Consider the following 14,019-nt stretch of genomic DNA (forward strand, 5'->3'; position numbering starts at 1 on the left):
GTTATGCGTAAATAAACTAAGAACAATTTGGGTTGGAATGGACCTAACAATCAACCAGTTCCAACTCCCCTGGCCAGAGGCAGGGACACCTCCCGCTAAACCAGATCCCCCAAAGGCCCATACATCCTGGTCTTAAACACTTCCAGGGATGGAGCAAACACAACTTCTCTGGGCAACTTGTTTCAGTGCCTCACCACCCTCATACATAGATATTTGGAAGAGATTATTTATTAAATCTACCCTATTTTAGTTTAAAGCCATTCCCCCTTGTCCTATCACTTCACTCCGTGACAAAGAGCCACTCTACCCAGTTTTCCTGTAGGCCCCCTTTAGGCAGTGGAAGGCCCCTGTAAGGTCTCCCTTCTCTAAGGCCTTCGCTTCTCCAGGCTGAATAACTCCATCTCCCTCAGGTTGTCTTCATAGGAGAGGTGCTCCAGCCCTTTGATCTTCGTGACCCTCTTCTAGATTCACTCCAACAGTCCTTCTTGTGCTGGGGGGCCCACAGCTGAATACTGCACTCCAGGTGGGGTCCCAACAGAGCAGAATAGAGAAGAATCCCCTTCCTCAAACTGTGAAAAGGTTCCTCATCCTTCTCCTGTTACAAGAAAGATTAAAAACCAAAACAAACAAAGAAAAGAAAACCCCACAACACTAAAAAATGATCACACTGGTTTATCAGGACTTAAAAGTCTGTACTTTTTAGAAAGACTTGAAGAAAAAGAGAATCAAACTATAGTTGACTGAGAGTCATCCTCTCCCTTCTGGAATGTGTTTGAAAAATGTTGGAGACAATATTTTAATTCTATTATTGTTAGCTCCTTCACACGTTAAGAATGTTTTTTGTCTAATTTGTTTTTGAGGAAAACAAGAGGGAAGGTCACTATGAACAGGTGCGTTTGCCCAGTACACAGGAATATCTCCTGAACTGATGCTTCCATTTCTATGGTAACTAGGATATAATATGCACATGATTTTCAACAGGAATGAAAACACCTTTGTGCAAGTCATCAGGAAAGATTTAACTTCTTGTTTCCATGTTCAGAAGTTCCCACAAACTCTGAAATCTCAAGATTTAAATATTTGTGAGCAGCTATTTACCACACACAGCACAATGAGTACAGGAGACAGATTGCTTTAAAAAAATGTTTAATTTACAAATGCTTTTTAGACATGGAGCAGAATCTTACCAACTGGGAGTTCATTGCATAGTTGTATTTGAAGCTAAAAAAGATCAGTTACACTAGGAAGTCAATTTCTCCAGTAATGCTTCTATTCCTTTCACATTTTTGTTCAGCTTCAACTGTGGGACAAGCTTTTTCAGTCCTTTTTTGACTGCATTTGCCACTTCTTGATCAGTGCTCCGGAGAAGGCTACAAAAGGAGGGGAAAAAAAGGGGCATGAAAGGTCAGAATACAGGTCATATGAAAAGCTGTCCATATTATGAAACAGTTAACTACTTCAAAACAAGACAGTTCAGGGCAGACTATTATCTTCTATTAGACAAAGATGTAAAATTTTCTGAAAGCATGAAATACCACATAAGAACACAACCAACACAGGATAAATCAGACCCAAAGGAGCTGCAGAGCCCAAGTTGAATCTCCTGCTCAAAGCAGGTTCAAGCATGAAGTCAGGTTGGACTGCTCAGGGCTTCATCTGTGGTGTTAAGTCTCCCAGCCTGCATGGGCCACAGCTTTACAGCCAGCCAGGCTGTCCTGGTGGGAAAAGGCTTCCCCTCTCTAGCCTAAGCCTTTTGTGTCTCAGCCTGTGCCATGACTCTTGCCCTCCCACCATGCATCATTGTGCAGAGCCTGGCTGCATCTCCTCCATCCCATCCTGCCAGTGCCAGGGCTGCTGCTGGGTACCCCAAAAGCCAACCCCTTCTCCCAGCTGACCTGGCCCCACTCCACAGCCTCACCTTACAGGGCAAGTCCTCCAGCCATGTCTATACTGGTCAGCCACTACTGAACTCAGTCCAGTTGTTGGTATCTTTCTTGTAATGGGGGTTCTAAAACTGGATGCCGTGACATATGCCTAATACACATCAAGTACTTTTAATATTCTAATTCTGTGCTTCCTTTATCACAGGGCTACAGAAACTTAACATTCTTGGTTGTTTTTTAGTTGCTGTCTTTTTGGAAAACAAGCTGCCTTTCTTAGATAACTTGCTCCCCAGAAACAAGGAAATTCACAGTAAGCTTAGCAGAAAAGTAAAAGCTTCTGCACTTGCACACTCACATGTGCAGTGACTTCTCCCCCTCTTTCAGGCAGTAGTGAAACATGCCTGTATTACAATGCAAAGTAGAAGTAATGGCACATCTATTTTGCCAATTCTAAATGGTGAGTGAACACTGCCTAAAAAGTTTAATGTTTTCTGCAGCCAGTATGTGCAACAGAATTAAAAGTCACAGTGGCATCCAAATAAACTAAGATTGGAAGCAAACTATAACACATGTACTGATACCAAGAGGGGTGTGTGATGCTACTGGTCTTTACAAACCCTAGGATTCTTCTACCTGGATCACAAATTTGCAGCTATCTTAAAAGCTTGTTTCTAGCATACTCTTTAAACAAGCCTTTAGCAGTCCTCCAATACATAAAGGGGGCCTACAAGAAAGCTGGAGAGGGACATTTTTATCAAGGACTGCAGAGACAGGACAAGAGGTAATGAATTTAAACCAAAATAGGGTAGATTTAGATTAGATATAAAGAAGAAATTCTGTGATTCTATGATTATATGCATTAGATATGGCAAGCTGAACTGAGTAAAAACAAAGAAGAAATTATTATAGTTCAAGGAGGGATTTAAATTTTACCTCCTTATGAATCTGTATACTGTGCAGGATGACAACGCAATAGGCAGGAAAGCATGTGATGACCATTGAACAACACCACTATTTTCAGCCACTTTATTCCTACATTTAACTCTATGAGTAACAACTTCCAGTGACACTTACCGGAAGTACTTATTTGCTACTTATAGCTGTAGCAGTATTTAATCCAGAGGTCTTCCTTAAAATTGAATTCGACACGGGCCAGCGTTGTACTTTTTCAGCTTTTCTATAGGTCATGTACACCCATTAAGAGCAAGAAAGTCAAAAGTAATGACAAAAGATGTGCTAAATACACTGGCAATTAACATAGGGAGAGTCACCTGGTTTGCCACCTGGTACAAAAAGCATACAGAAGTGGCAGCAAGCCATTCTGGACTACACTTTGATATTTTAGAAGGGAATTTCATCTCCCAGTGCTGTATGAAAACATATAAAGCTGTTTTCAAACTGCTGGAATCCACAGGTATTTCAAGACACCACATTTTTAACGTGGAACATCTACATGTCTAATAATGCAGCCAAAAGATTATGATAGTATTTTTTATTTTTCTGAAAGTTCTTCTAAAATCTGGTAAGCAGATAGCTATGTATTTTGTGGATATAAAATGTAACTTCTACAAGTTACAAAAATTGCACGTGGAGATGAATAAATCAGTTGGTGTATCTATCCTGATGTAACATATCATTGACAAATTCAATACACTGAGGAATGGTCAGATGTAGAGATATAACTAGAACAGCATCCATAAAATTCAAGTACTTAAAACATTTTATTTATACTAAGCTTGACTGCTTGTCTGCAGAGGGCTCTCTCATAACCTAAGGACTCTTCCAATACTGCATGCTTGTGCTAAGTCAGAACCAGGTCCCAGATTCTTTTATAAAACCAAAAGCTATTAGGACATTGAAAGGATAGTGTTCAGAGGATACCAGGTAACTAATCAGTTGAGTGCAGTCAATGAGCTGCACATAACTGGTGAATGAGCTTAAACGACTCTAAAGCTGAAAGCTTCAAATGGACTGAATGAGTAATTCTGAGTTTCAGATCTGCATGTAAGTAACAGATGGCTTCCAAAAGCCAACAACACAATAGAAATTAATCATAGCTTCAAGGAGAACTGTCAGTATCTGCAAGTTACCTCTGTAAGAGGGATCTGAGCTCTCTTATGATAAAAGAATAACCTATTTTTTTTTAGATGATAAGTTTTTAAAAAACTCAAGTGATTCTATTGAAACAAATTGCAGTCATTATACATGCATGAGTAAGTTAAATTTATTACTGCTGTATAATTTAGGTAACCTCTCTACATTTCAGTGCAAGCAGTTGAACAAGAAAAGGACTAATTACATGTGTTACTGTGCTAAACAGGTGTCACATGGTATGGAACAAATACAGCTGGTTAGCTTTATGTGTTCTCAGCCGCCTAAACAAAAGGGCATCCTGCCTGTAGAGTCATTAAGAGAACCTCAACCGATTCAGATTTACTTAGAATCAAAAAGGAATACTACACCCCAACACACAAATACAACAAATAAACCACAACTCCCCACTACTTTTATATCTCCATCCAGATAGATGAGGTTCAATTTTGGTGATAAGTGTTCAAACTGACAGTCCAGGAGATAAGCTCACCTACTTGGTAACAAAGTACCCTTGTCAAATCCCCACCCTGTAGTTCCATGTATAATATCAGAAAGGAAAAAAATCATTCCTCCTTCCTATGTCACTTCCATAAAATAACATCACTCCTGTGTTCACTTCTACTAATATGTGATTATTAGTTTCCTGTTTTTTCCAGAATTCTTCAAAACCTATTGAAAAGCTGTTGTCATACTGACAGCTGAACAGCTGTTAAAGTGTCATGCATGGAAAAAAATATCCATTAATTTACTTCAAAACATTATTTGGACAATCAAAATAGCTTAGCACATAAAGCAGCAACAGCACATGTTAAATGAATCTCCTCAGTCTTAAGTTAGGGAAAGAAGTCCAAGCATGAACACATTGTCAGTGTCCAAACCTTTATAAGAGATCTCTACTGAACACCTGTGCATAGGATTAGATTATAGGCATTAGATGCATTTATTGTAGTTGCAAGATACAAAAACAAAACAAAAAAAAAGCATTCTACTTTTGTTAACTGAACAACCTTAACCACCATACCCCTTTTGGGTAGACCTGTGTGGTGTCAAGAGTTGGACTTGATGATCCTTAAGGGTCCCTTCCAACTCAGGATATTCTATGATTCTATGATTCTATGACTACTATGATGTTGTCTTGTATCGAGATTACCACTACTCTTCTCAGTACTACCAATTCTTCTCAGTAGTGATCTGAGTGGCAACGACTGAACAAGTTAGAATTAAATTGCGATTTCAGAAATAGACCTTCTGTTAAACATTTTTTGATTCATCTTGCAAAAGAGAATGAACAAAGTAGCCTCACTCTAAGGTAATAAGATGCAGAGATGGAAAGCAATCATCAAGGAACCCAAAGTAACTTTAGGAGGAGAAGTGAGGTGGAAAAAGGGAGATGTTTCATTTTTCAAAAGTATGTTGTCTGAATTGTTTGCTGATTTTGGCTCAGTGAAAGTCTTTAACGAGGAGCCAGCAGTGTGATGCTGACCCAGCAGTTCCACAACACAGACCACACACTTAAGTCTTAAGACAAAACCTTGGGTTTCTATGACCTGACACTGACATTTAGTTACAATGTGAAAATAGCAATGGTTAATACAACTGTTCGCATTTGATAAAAACAAAATTGTAATGTTAGTGGTCTGATTCCTGTGCACTCTTTTTGATCGTACTAGTTGTATCATTCATTACTTTCAAGTTGTAAACCAATCAGCTCATCATAATCCTTTTCACGGTCTATTCCAAACACTTTCCTACTTCAGTATGAAGCATGCTCAGGCTCCATAATTAATGCATCAAGACAATGTAGCAAGTTACAGGAAAAAAACCTGTATTTGTGCATACTGACCCCAACCACAGGTATTTCAGGGTTTATTATTTTAATATGTGGATTCCCCCTTTAAGTCTTTTGCACTGGGGAAGCATGCATTGGTAGGTACAAGATCAAAAACCACGTATTTTAAGATCAAAAAACATGTATTTTTTTAAAAATCTTAAGATTTCTTCCAACATTGAACTACTTCCTAGAACTGCAAAAGCCTGAGCTCAAGGGACAACCTGTAGAAATTCAGTTTTGAATTCTTCCAGTACTTTATTCCAATCAAAACTTATCAGTGGCATGGATGACAGTATTCCATGAGCAAAAAATGGAATTATGCTGGTAGAAATTATAACTCATGTTCTCTTAGCTGTTCAAGAAATTAATACTGGGGCCTAATCAGAAATAGTCATGAGCCTTACATACCAACAAAGAACAATGGCACCTCGATTTACTTTTGCCCAGGTCTTCAAATTCTCAATACCAACACGTTCCAGCAAAGTTCTTCCAAAGCAACCTGTAAAACACAGGAAAGGAGCAGGGGGAGAAAAAATTAAGACAGTAACATTATACAAAGTAACATACAAAAAATTATCCATGGCTGCAATTTAATCAAATAGATTTTATCCATCGAGTATTCACAAATTTATGCTCTCTTGGAATAATTGGCTATCCAATGCACTGATACCTCTGCAGACTGTAGTTCCAAGCATTGTTTAAAATTAGACAGTAACAACACCATGTGACAGTTTACTATTATAAAGCAGTATATCCGCTGCTTCTCTTTTTAAATCGTTTCAAAGACTATCCACATCTCAAAAAAGGCAATCACTCCAATGGAGGAACTTGGTAAGAATGACATCAACACAAGAAATAATTACATGCAACTTACTAACGCAGATACCTCTCCTGAAAAATGCTGTTTTCAAGCATTTGATGCTACAAGCAAAGAAACAGAATTTGTACAAGGAACAAATTGACATGACAAACAACATACCCTCTGGTATCTTCAGATCAAATCCTTTAGTAACACATGAAAACCAACCTGACTCTTATTTCTTTCAGTTGTACTGATACTACAGGGCTCTACTTCTTCAGTAGCTTTGAAAGCATAAGTTGATTTGCATTACACTAAATACATATGTAAAAGAAAGAACCAAAGCTGACCATAAGCCCATAGCTGAATTTGACGAACTGAAATGGTTATCTCATCCCCAGAAATGTTCAAGGCCAGGCTGGATGGAGCTTTAAGCTAACTCATCTAGTAGGTGTCCCAGCCCATGGTAGGGGGGTTGAAACTTTAAAGTCCCTTCCAATCCAAATCATTCTATGATTATACAAACTTCAGGGAACCAGATCTTATAACTTGTAAGCTTAGCAAATTTATCAGGAAGTAACCAAAAGAACCCCCATCTTCAAGCTCCCAATAAACACTGAAGCTATTTTTCACTGTCACTTTAGATTAGAATTCCAACCAAAGAACAGGTCAGTTTTTATTCAGCTGTTCCCTATGTGATAATGATTTGGTTGTTTTTTAATGCTAATGCAATAAACTCACAACAATTCTGAATGGCACATTCTTCAGACAAAATCAAGGAAACCAAAGGGAAATACTTGTGTTTAAAAAAGGAATTGTGTATTGCTAGCAGAATAAAAAAACAAACAACAAAACAACAACAACAAAAAAAAAAACACTATTATCATCTCAATTAGTCTAGTCTCTGAAAGACAGATAAAACTTCCTCTTTGAACATTTCCAATCACGCACTTGGGAAAAGTAGTAACAAAACAGCCTCCCTCGAGGAACATTTAATAAAGGCCAGCAACCTCTTATTTTTAAAAGGAAACAGTAGATGGCTGGACACTAAGAAAAAAGGGTTTAACACAATGAAAAAGCCCCCTGTACACAACAGAAGTTCAGATTATACTATGCCCCCCAACCATTTCCATTTTTCAAGGTTTTCATATGAAAAAAGTAATCTCTATTAGGATATGGTGATTCACAGAACAAGATTTTGGAGTTATGTAATAAAATGAGTTCAAAAAAGCTAAATTAAGATGAGAACATCTGTGCCCAATCTCTGCCTTCTGGGATATAAAATAGCAAAGATGTCCTATTTTTGTGCCTGAATTATTGTAGCAACAATTTTAAGGCAGTAACTCAGCACCACTAATGAACACAGTATGGATTACAGCTTGGCTTACAAGCAGTAATGAAACGAGTCTTCCTGTCAGAAAGGCTTTACATTTTCTATAATTATCCTTTAAATTGCTGTGTATTTGAGCAAAGAAAGACATTTTAAGCGCAAAAACGAACAGAGTCCCAAATACACTGTAAACCCAGCGAACAAAAACAGACTAGTACTTGCTTTGTATAAAAAGAAAAAAAAAACAAACGATCTTTTGCATTCTGTTCATGTAACAACTCACAACAGCAAAAAAAAAAAAGATAATAGCAATGATCTTAGAGAGTATATTAAATTTTCCAAATATCAGTATGTTTAAAGAAATAAATGTAGCAAACATTTTAGGTCAGCTAACTAATTACTCTAAAGTCAAAATTTGATCAACTAAAGTTGAATTTCAAACATACCTTCTTTTCCACTCTCTCGCATTTTTTCATCTTGCTCTATTAGCCATTTCAATACTAAATGACCTGCTGGATGTTCTGCAATGTGAAGCTTTAAGGGGGGAAAAATACAAATTATTCAGTGATAATGATACAAAATGTAGTTCTATAGTTATTTCTGCATACCTTATCTACTTTTCCCTTTGTGGGAAGCCACCAAACCACACTCATCCATTTAGTCACTACCTTTGCAAATATCAGCAACTCTGATGCAAACATCTGAACACTTATTTAAAATGACCAGCTTATTTATTTTACTTTCTGCCCTGTAGCATCTGACTTTTAGTAACATAAATTCTATCTGTTGCTCGACATCCACTAATGTTTCATCTATCACTCCTAAGACTTCATGCTTACTTAGCAGAATCTCAAGGTCTTGTTGCCTCTACATTAATATCCAGACTTTTCATGTTTTCATTGATTCCAAAATTTACTATATTATGACTTGCAGAGAAGTACAGAAGACAATAGTTCATAGAAAATTCTACCAAATGCCTATCTAAAAAAAAAAAAAGAAGGGATAGGTGGTTTTAGAAACAATGTCTTGAAGAGATGCATCTGGAACATCTGGGTAGAGGCATATGTTTCATGGCATGGCAGAGATGCAAGAAATCTAGTTTGTTTGTGTCCTGGTTTCAGTTAGCACAGAATTAATTTTCTTCCTAGTAGCTGGTGGAATGCTGTGTTTTGGCTTAGGATGAGAAGAGTGCTGATAACACCCCGATGCTTTAATTGTTGCAGAGCAGTGCTTATACTAAGCCAAGGACATCTCAGCCTTTTGCTCTGTCCTGCCAACGGGCAGGCTGGGGGTGCAGTAAGAGCTGGGAGGGGACAGACCCAGGACAGGTGACCCAAACTAGCCAAAGGGGTATTCCATACCATCTGACGTCATGCTAAACAATATATAGGGGTGGCTAGCTGGGGGGAGTGGGCCGGACTGCTCGGGGTTAGGCTGGGCATCGGTCAGCGAGTGGTGAGCAATTGCATTGTGCATCACTTGTTTGTACATATTATTATTATTTTCCCTATTATCACCATATTATTATTATTGTTATTATTGTTATTATTATTTTATTATTATTATTTTCCTGTCTTATTAAACTGTCTTTATCTCAACTCACGGGCTTCACTTTCCATTTCTCTCCCCCGTCCCAGAGAGGGAGGGGGGAGGGTGAGCGAACGGCTGCGTGGTGTTTAGCTGCCGGCCGGGTTAAACCACGACAGTCTTTTTGGCGCCCAACGTGGGGCACGAAAGGTTGAGATAACGGCAGATCTGACCAGAGTGTGTTAAACTAAAATTGGTGTAAGGATTAGACCTGCTTAATAGTCACTTGTCATAATGCTGATTGCTTTAATCTCAACTCTGCTGCGCCTGTTTTCCAAATTGAGTATTATAGTACATTATTTTCCGTATTTGCTCTCTGTCGTGTTGTTTATCCTCTCCGGGCCCTGGTTTCAGATCATTATGGTGCTGTGTGTTGTAGCAATGGCTTATGAGACGATGAAATACGTGGTCATGACTCTAACTTGTTATTTGTATTCAGTAACATCGTCGACTCTGTACTTTGGAAACAGTATCTTGGGAACTATTAGCAATTATACCTATTGTTTTTTTTCATTAGGGAGTCAATCTGTGGAGGGGAAAGGGGAGGATATTTTTCCTTACTTGCTTACTCTCCCTTTCTCCTTCACCCCCCCTGTATCCTCCTGGGTCACTCTGCCTTCCTCCTTCACCACTCTCTTATCCCCTGAGCTTGTCACAATAGCTCTCCAAGATATTGAATATTTCTGGAATACTCAGAGTACCATAGTCTTGTTGTTCTGCCTCATGAATGCACTTCAGATTCTGCTTATGGTTAAACAACTACTTGGGAAGCTCATCCGGATATCTGCCCGGAGGCAGGATAGTTGTGGGTGGCAGGGAGTATGGGCGGATATGGGCAGGCATCTAGAGCAGTTGGCACCCCCAGTGTGTTGGAAATTCACCCCTGAACAATGGCAAAATCCTCAAAAACTGGCAGAATGCTTGAAAAAAAGGTGTCATGATTCTGGCAGTTCCAAAGTAACACAAATCATTGTAACGTGCTGGGGCCTGGCTCATGCCTATCGAGCTGCCATTGATACTGCTATCAACTTAGTGACAGACCCTGCGGCCACTCCAAGCCCTGTGACAGATCCAACGGCCACTGTGACCCCTACGGTGGATTCTGCTCCAGCTCCAGCCCCAGCTCCTGCAGCCACTCCAGATCCGGTTCCTGCAGCCGCTCCAGCTCCTGTAGCCGCTCCAGTCCCAGCTCCTGCAGCCGCTCCAGTTCCAGCTCCTGCAGCCGCTCCAGTCCCAGCTCCTGCAGCCGCTCCAGCTCCTGCAGCCACTCCAGCTCCAGCTCCTGCAGCCGCTCCAGTCCCAGCTCCTGCAGCCGCTCCAGCTCCTGCAGCCGCTCCAGTCCCAGCTCCTGCAGCCGCTCCAGCTCCAGTTCCTGCAGCCGCTCCAGCTCCAGCTCCTGCAGCCGCTCCAGTCCCAGCTCCTGCAGCCGCTCCAGCTCCTGCAGCCGCTCCAGTCCCAGCTCCTGCAGCCGCTCCAGTCCCAGCTCCTGCAGCCGCTCCAGCTCCAGCTCCTGCAGCCGCTCCAGCTCCAGCTCCTACTGCTGCTCCAGTCCCAGCTCCTGCAACTGCTCCAGCTCCAGCTCCAGCTCCTGCAGCCGCTCCAGCTCCTGTGGCCGTGTCAGAGAAACGAGCTGTAGCAGTGCAAGTTGACCCTGCAGAGGGTATTCCAACCCCTGTAGCAGACTCTGTAACAAAGTCAGAGAAACGAGCAGTAGCAGTGCAAGCTGCCCCTGTAGAGAAGGTGAAAAAATGGTATAGAGATTCAGGTCGTTTAGAACGCAGAGAGTCTTCTGCCAACCCAGGTAAGGCTTCTGCCAAAACTAGGTATAGAGATGACGAAGATGACGACGACGCTGGGCCATCAAGGATTCAGGAGGAGGAAGATGAGGATGTCGAAAAATCAACAGTAACTACCCGAAGCCTAAACGAGCGCGAGCTACGAGATGTGCGAAAAGATTTTGGTCGCTGTATAGGTGAGCAGCTTGTCACCTGGCTGCTCCGGTGCTGGGACTCTGGAGCCAATTGTGTGGAATTAGACGGCAGGGAAGCCAAGCGGCTGGGATCCCTTGCTCGAGACGCCGGCATTGACAAAGCAATTGCAGATGGAGCACAATCCACCAGCCTCTGGAGGCGTCTCCTCTCAGCTGTGAGGGAAAGGTATCCCTTCAAGGAAGAACTTTTATGTCTACCAGGCAAGTGGACCACTATGGAGAAGGGAATCCAGTACCTGAGGGAATTAGCCGTACGGGAAGTGATTTATGAGGATCCAGACCAGAGACAAACATCCAAAGATCCAGATGAAGTCAAGTGTACACGACCCATGTGGCGGAAGTTTGTACGGAGTGCACCATCATCATATGCCAGCTCATTGGCAATAATGGCCTGGAAAGAGGATGAGGAACCCACAGTGGATGAAGCGGCTAAACAACTCCGGCAGTACGAAGAAAGTCTCTCCTCTTCCTTACAGGCCTGCGTCTCAGCTGTGGAGAAACTTTCTGAAAAGGTTCACCAACTTGAAGAGAATCTATTGTCCTCCCCACCTGAACCAACCAGTGTCCACCGACCAAAAGAGAACACCTGGGAGAAAACACTTTCTGAAAAGTTTCACCAACTTGAAGAGAGATTATTCTCCTCCGCACCTGTACAAAGCAGTGTCTCAGCTGTCAGGGGTAGGCGTTCACCCACACAAGGAAGACGATATGGTGGGTACTCACCCCGTGCCACCCTGTGGTTTTACTTACGAGACCATGGAGAGGACATGAGAAAATGGGATGGAAAATCTACCGCGACCCTAGAGGCACGGGTACGTGAGTTGCAAAAGAAAACAATCAGGAAAAAGGGATTCTCCGAAAAGTTTGCTGCTCCAACTTCCAGCAGACAGTCCTTCAAACACAGAAACGAAGAAGATTCTGACCAGGATTAGGGGGGCCCTGCCTCCAGCCAGGGGGAGGAAAGGGACAATCGAGTTTATTGGACTGTGTGGATTCGATGGCCTGGCACATCACGCGCACAGAAGTATAAGGCTTTAGTAGACACCGGTGCACAATGTACTATAATGCCATCGAGCTATAAAGGACCAGAGCCCATCTATATTTGTGGAGTGACAGGAGGATCTCAGCAGTTGACTGTATTGGAGGCTGAGGTGAGTCTGACTGGGAATGAGTGGGAAAAGCACCGCATTGTGACTGGCCCGGATGCTCCATGTATCCTTGGCATAGACTATCTTAGAAGAGGATATTGCAAGGACCCAAAAGGGTTCCGGTGGGCTTTTGGTATAGCTGCCTTAGAGACAGAGGGCATTAAACAATTATCTACCTTGCCTGGTCTCTCAGAGGACCCCTCTGTTGTGGGGTTGCTGAGGGTCGAAGAACAGCAAGTGCCAATCGCTACCACAACTGTGCACCGGCGGCAATATCGCACTAACCGAGACTCCCTGATCCCCATCCATAAGCTAATTCGTCAATTGGAGAGCCAAGGAGTGATCAGCAAGACCCATTCACCTTTCAATAGTCCCATATGGCCAGTGAGAAAGTCTAATGGCGAGTGGAGACTAACAGTGGACTATCGCGGCCTGAACGAAGTCACGCCACCACTGAGTGCTGCAGTGCCAGACATGCTGGAACTTCAGTATGAACTTGAATCGAAGGCAGCCAAGTGGTACGCCACAATTGATATCGCTAATGCATTTTTCTCCATCCCTCTAGCAGCAGAGTGCAGGCCACAATTTGCCTTCACTTGGAGGGGAGTCCAATATACTTGGAATCGGCTGCCCCAGGGGTGGAAACACAGCCCTACCATTTGCCATGGGCTGATCCAGTCTGCGCTAGAGCAGGGGGAAGCTCCTGAACACCTGCAGTACATCGATGACATTATTGTGTGGGGTGACACAGCAGAGGAAGTTTTCGAGAAAGGGAAGAAAATAGTCCAAATCCTTCTGAAAGCCGGTTTTGCCATAAAACAAAATAAAGTCAAAGGACCTGCACGAGAGATCCAGTTTTTAGGAATAAAATGGCAAGATGGACGTCGTCAAATCCCAATGGATGTGATCAACAAAATAACAGCTATGTCTCCACCAACTAACAAAAAAGAAACACAGACTTTCCTAGGTGTTGTGGGGTTTTGGAGAATGCACATCCCAAATTACAGTCTGATTGTAAACCCACTCTACCAAGTAACCCGTAAGAGGAATGAGTTTGAGTGGGGCCCTGAACAACGACAAGCCTTTGAACAAATCAAGCAGGAAATAGTCCATGCAGTAGCCCTTGGGCCAGTTCGAACAGGACCAGATGTAAAGAATGTGCTCTACACTGCAGCCGGGGAGAACGGCCCCACCTGGAGCCTCTGGCAGAAAGAACCTGGGGAAACTCGAGGTCGGCCCCTGGGGTTTTGGAGTCGGGGATACAGAGGATCTGAGGCCCGCTATACTCCAACTGAAAAGGAGATATTGGCAGCATATGAAGGAGTTCGATCTGCTTCGGAGGTGGTCGGTACTGAAG

At 42.1% G+C, this 14,019-nt stretch overlaps 1 protein-coding gene across 1 annotated transcript in view; it reads right to left on the reverse strand.

Annotated features, from left to right (window-relative positions):
- Positions 1–1,129: 1,129 nt before the first annotated feature.
- Positions 1,130–14,019, reverse strand: part of PUM3 (pumilio RNA binding family member 3) — a 35,378-nt gene continuing 22,488 nt past the window's right edge. Inside the window, exons 15-17 of the mRNA XM_068666810.1 lie at positions 8,384–8,471; positions 6,217–6,307; positions 1,130–1,370 (exon numbers count right to left, since the gene is read on the reverse strand). Coding sequence (XP_068522911.1) covers positions 1,241–1,370; positions 6,217–6,307; positions 8,384–8,471 — 309 coding nt within the window. The 3' untranslated portion in view covers positions 1,130–1,240. The remainder of the gene's footprint in view (positions 1,371–6,216; positions 6,308–8,383; positions 8,472–14,019) is intronic.

The sequence above is a fragment of the Anas acuta genome, chromosome Z (assembly GCF_963932015.1).
Source record: "Anas acuta chromosome Z, bAnaAcu1.1, whole genome shotgun sequence".
Taxonomy (NCBI): domain Eukaryota; kingdom Metazoa; phylum Chordata; class Aves; order Anseriformes; family Anatidae; genus Anas; species Anas acuta.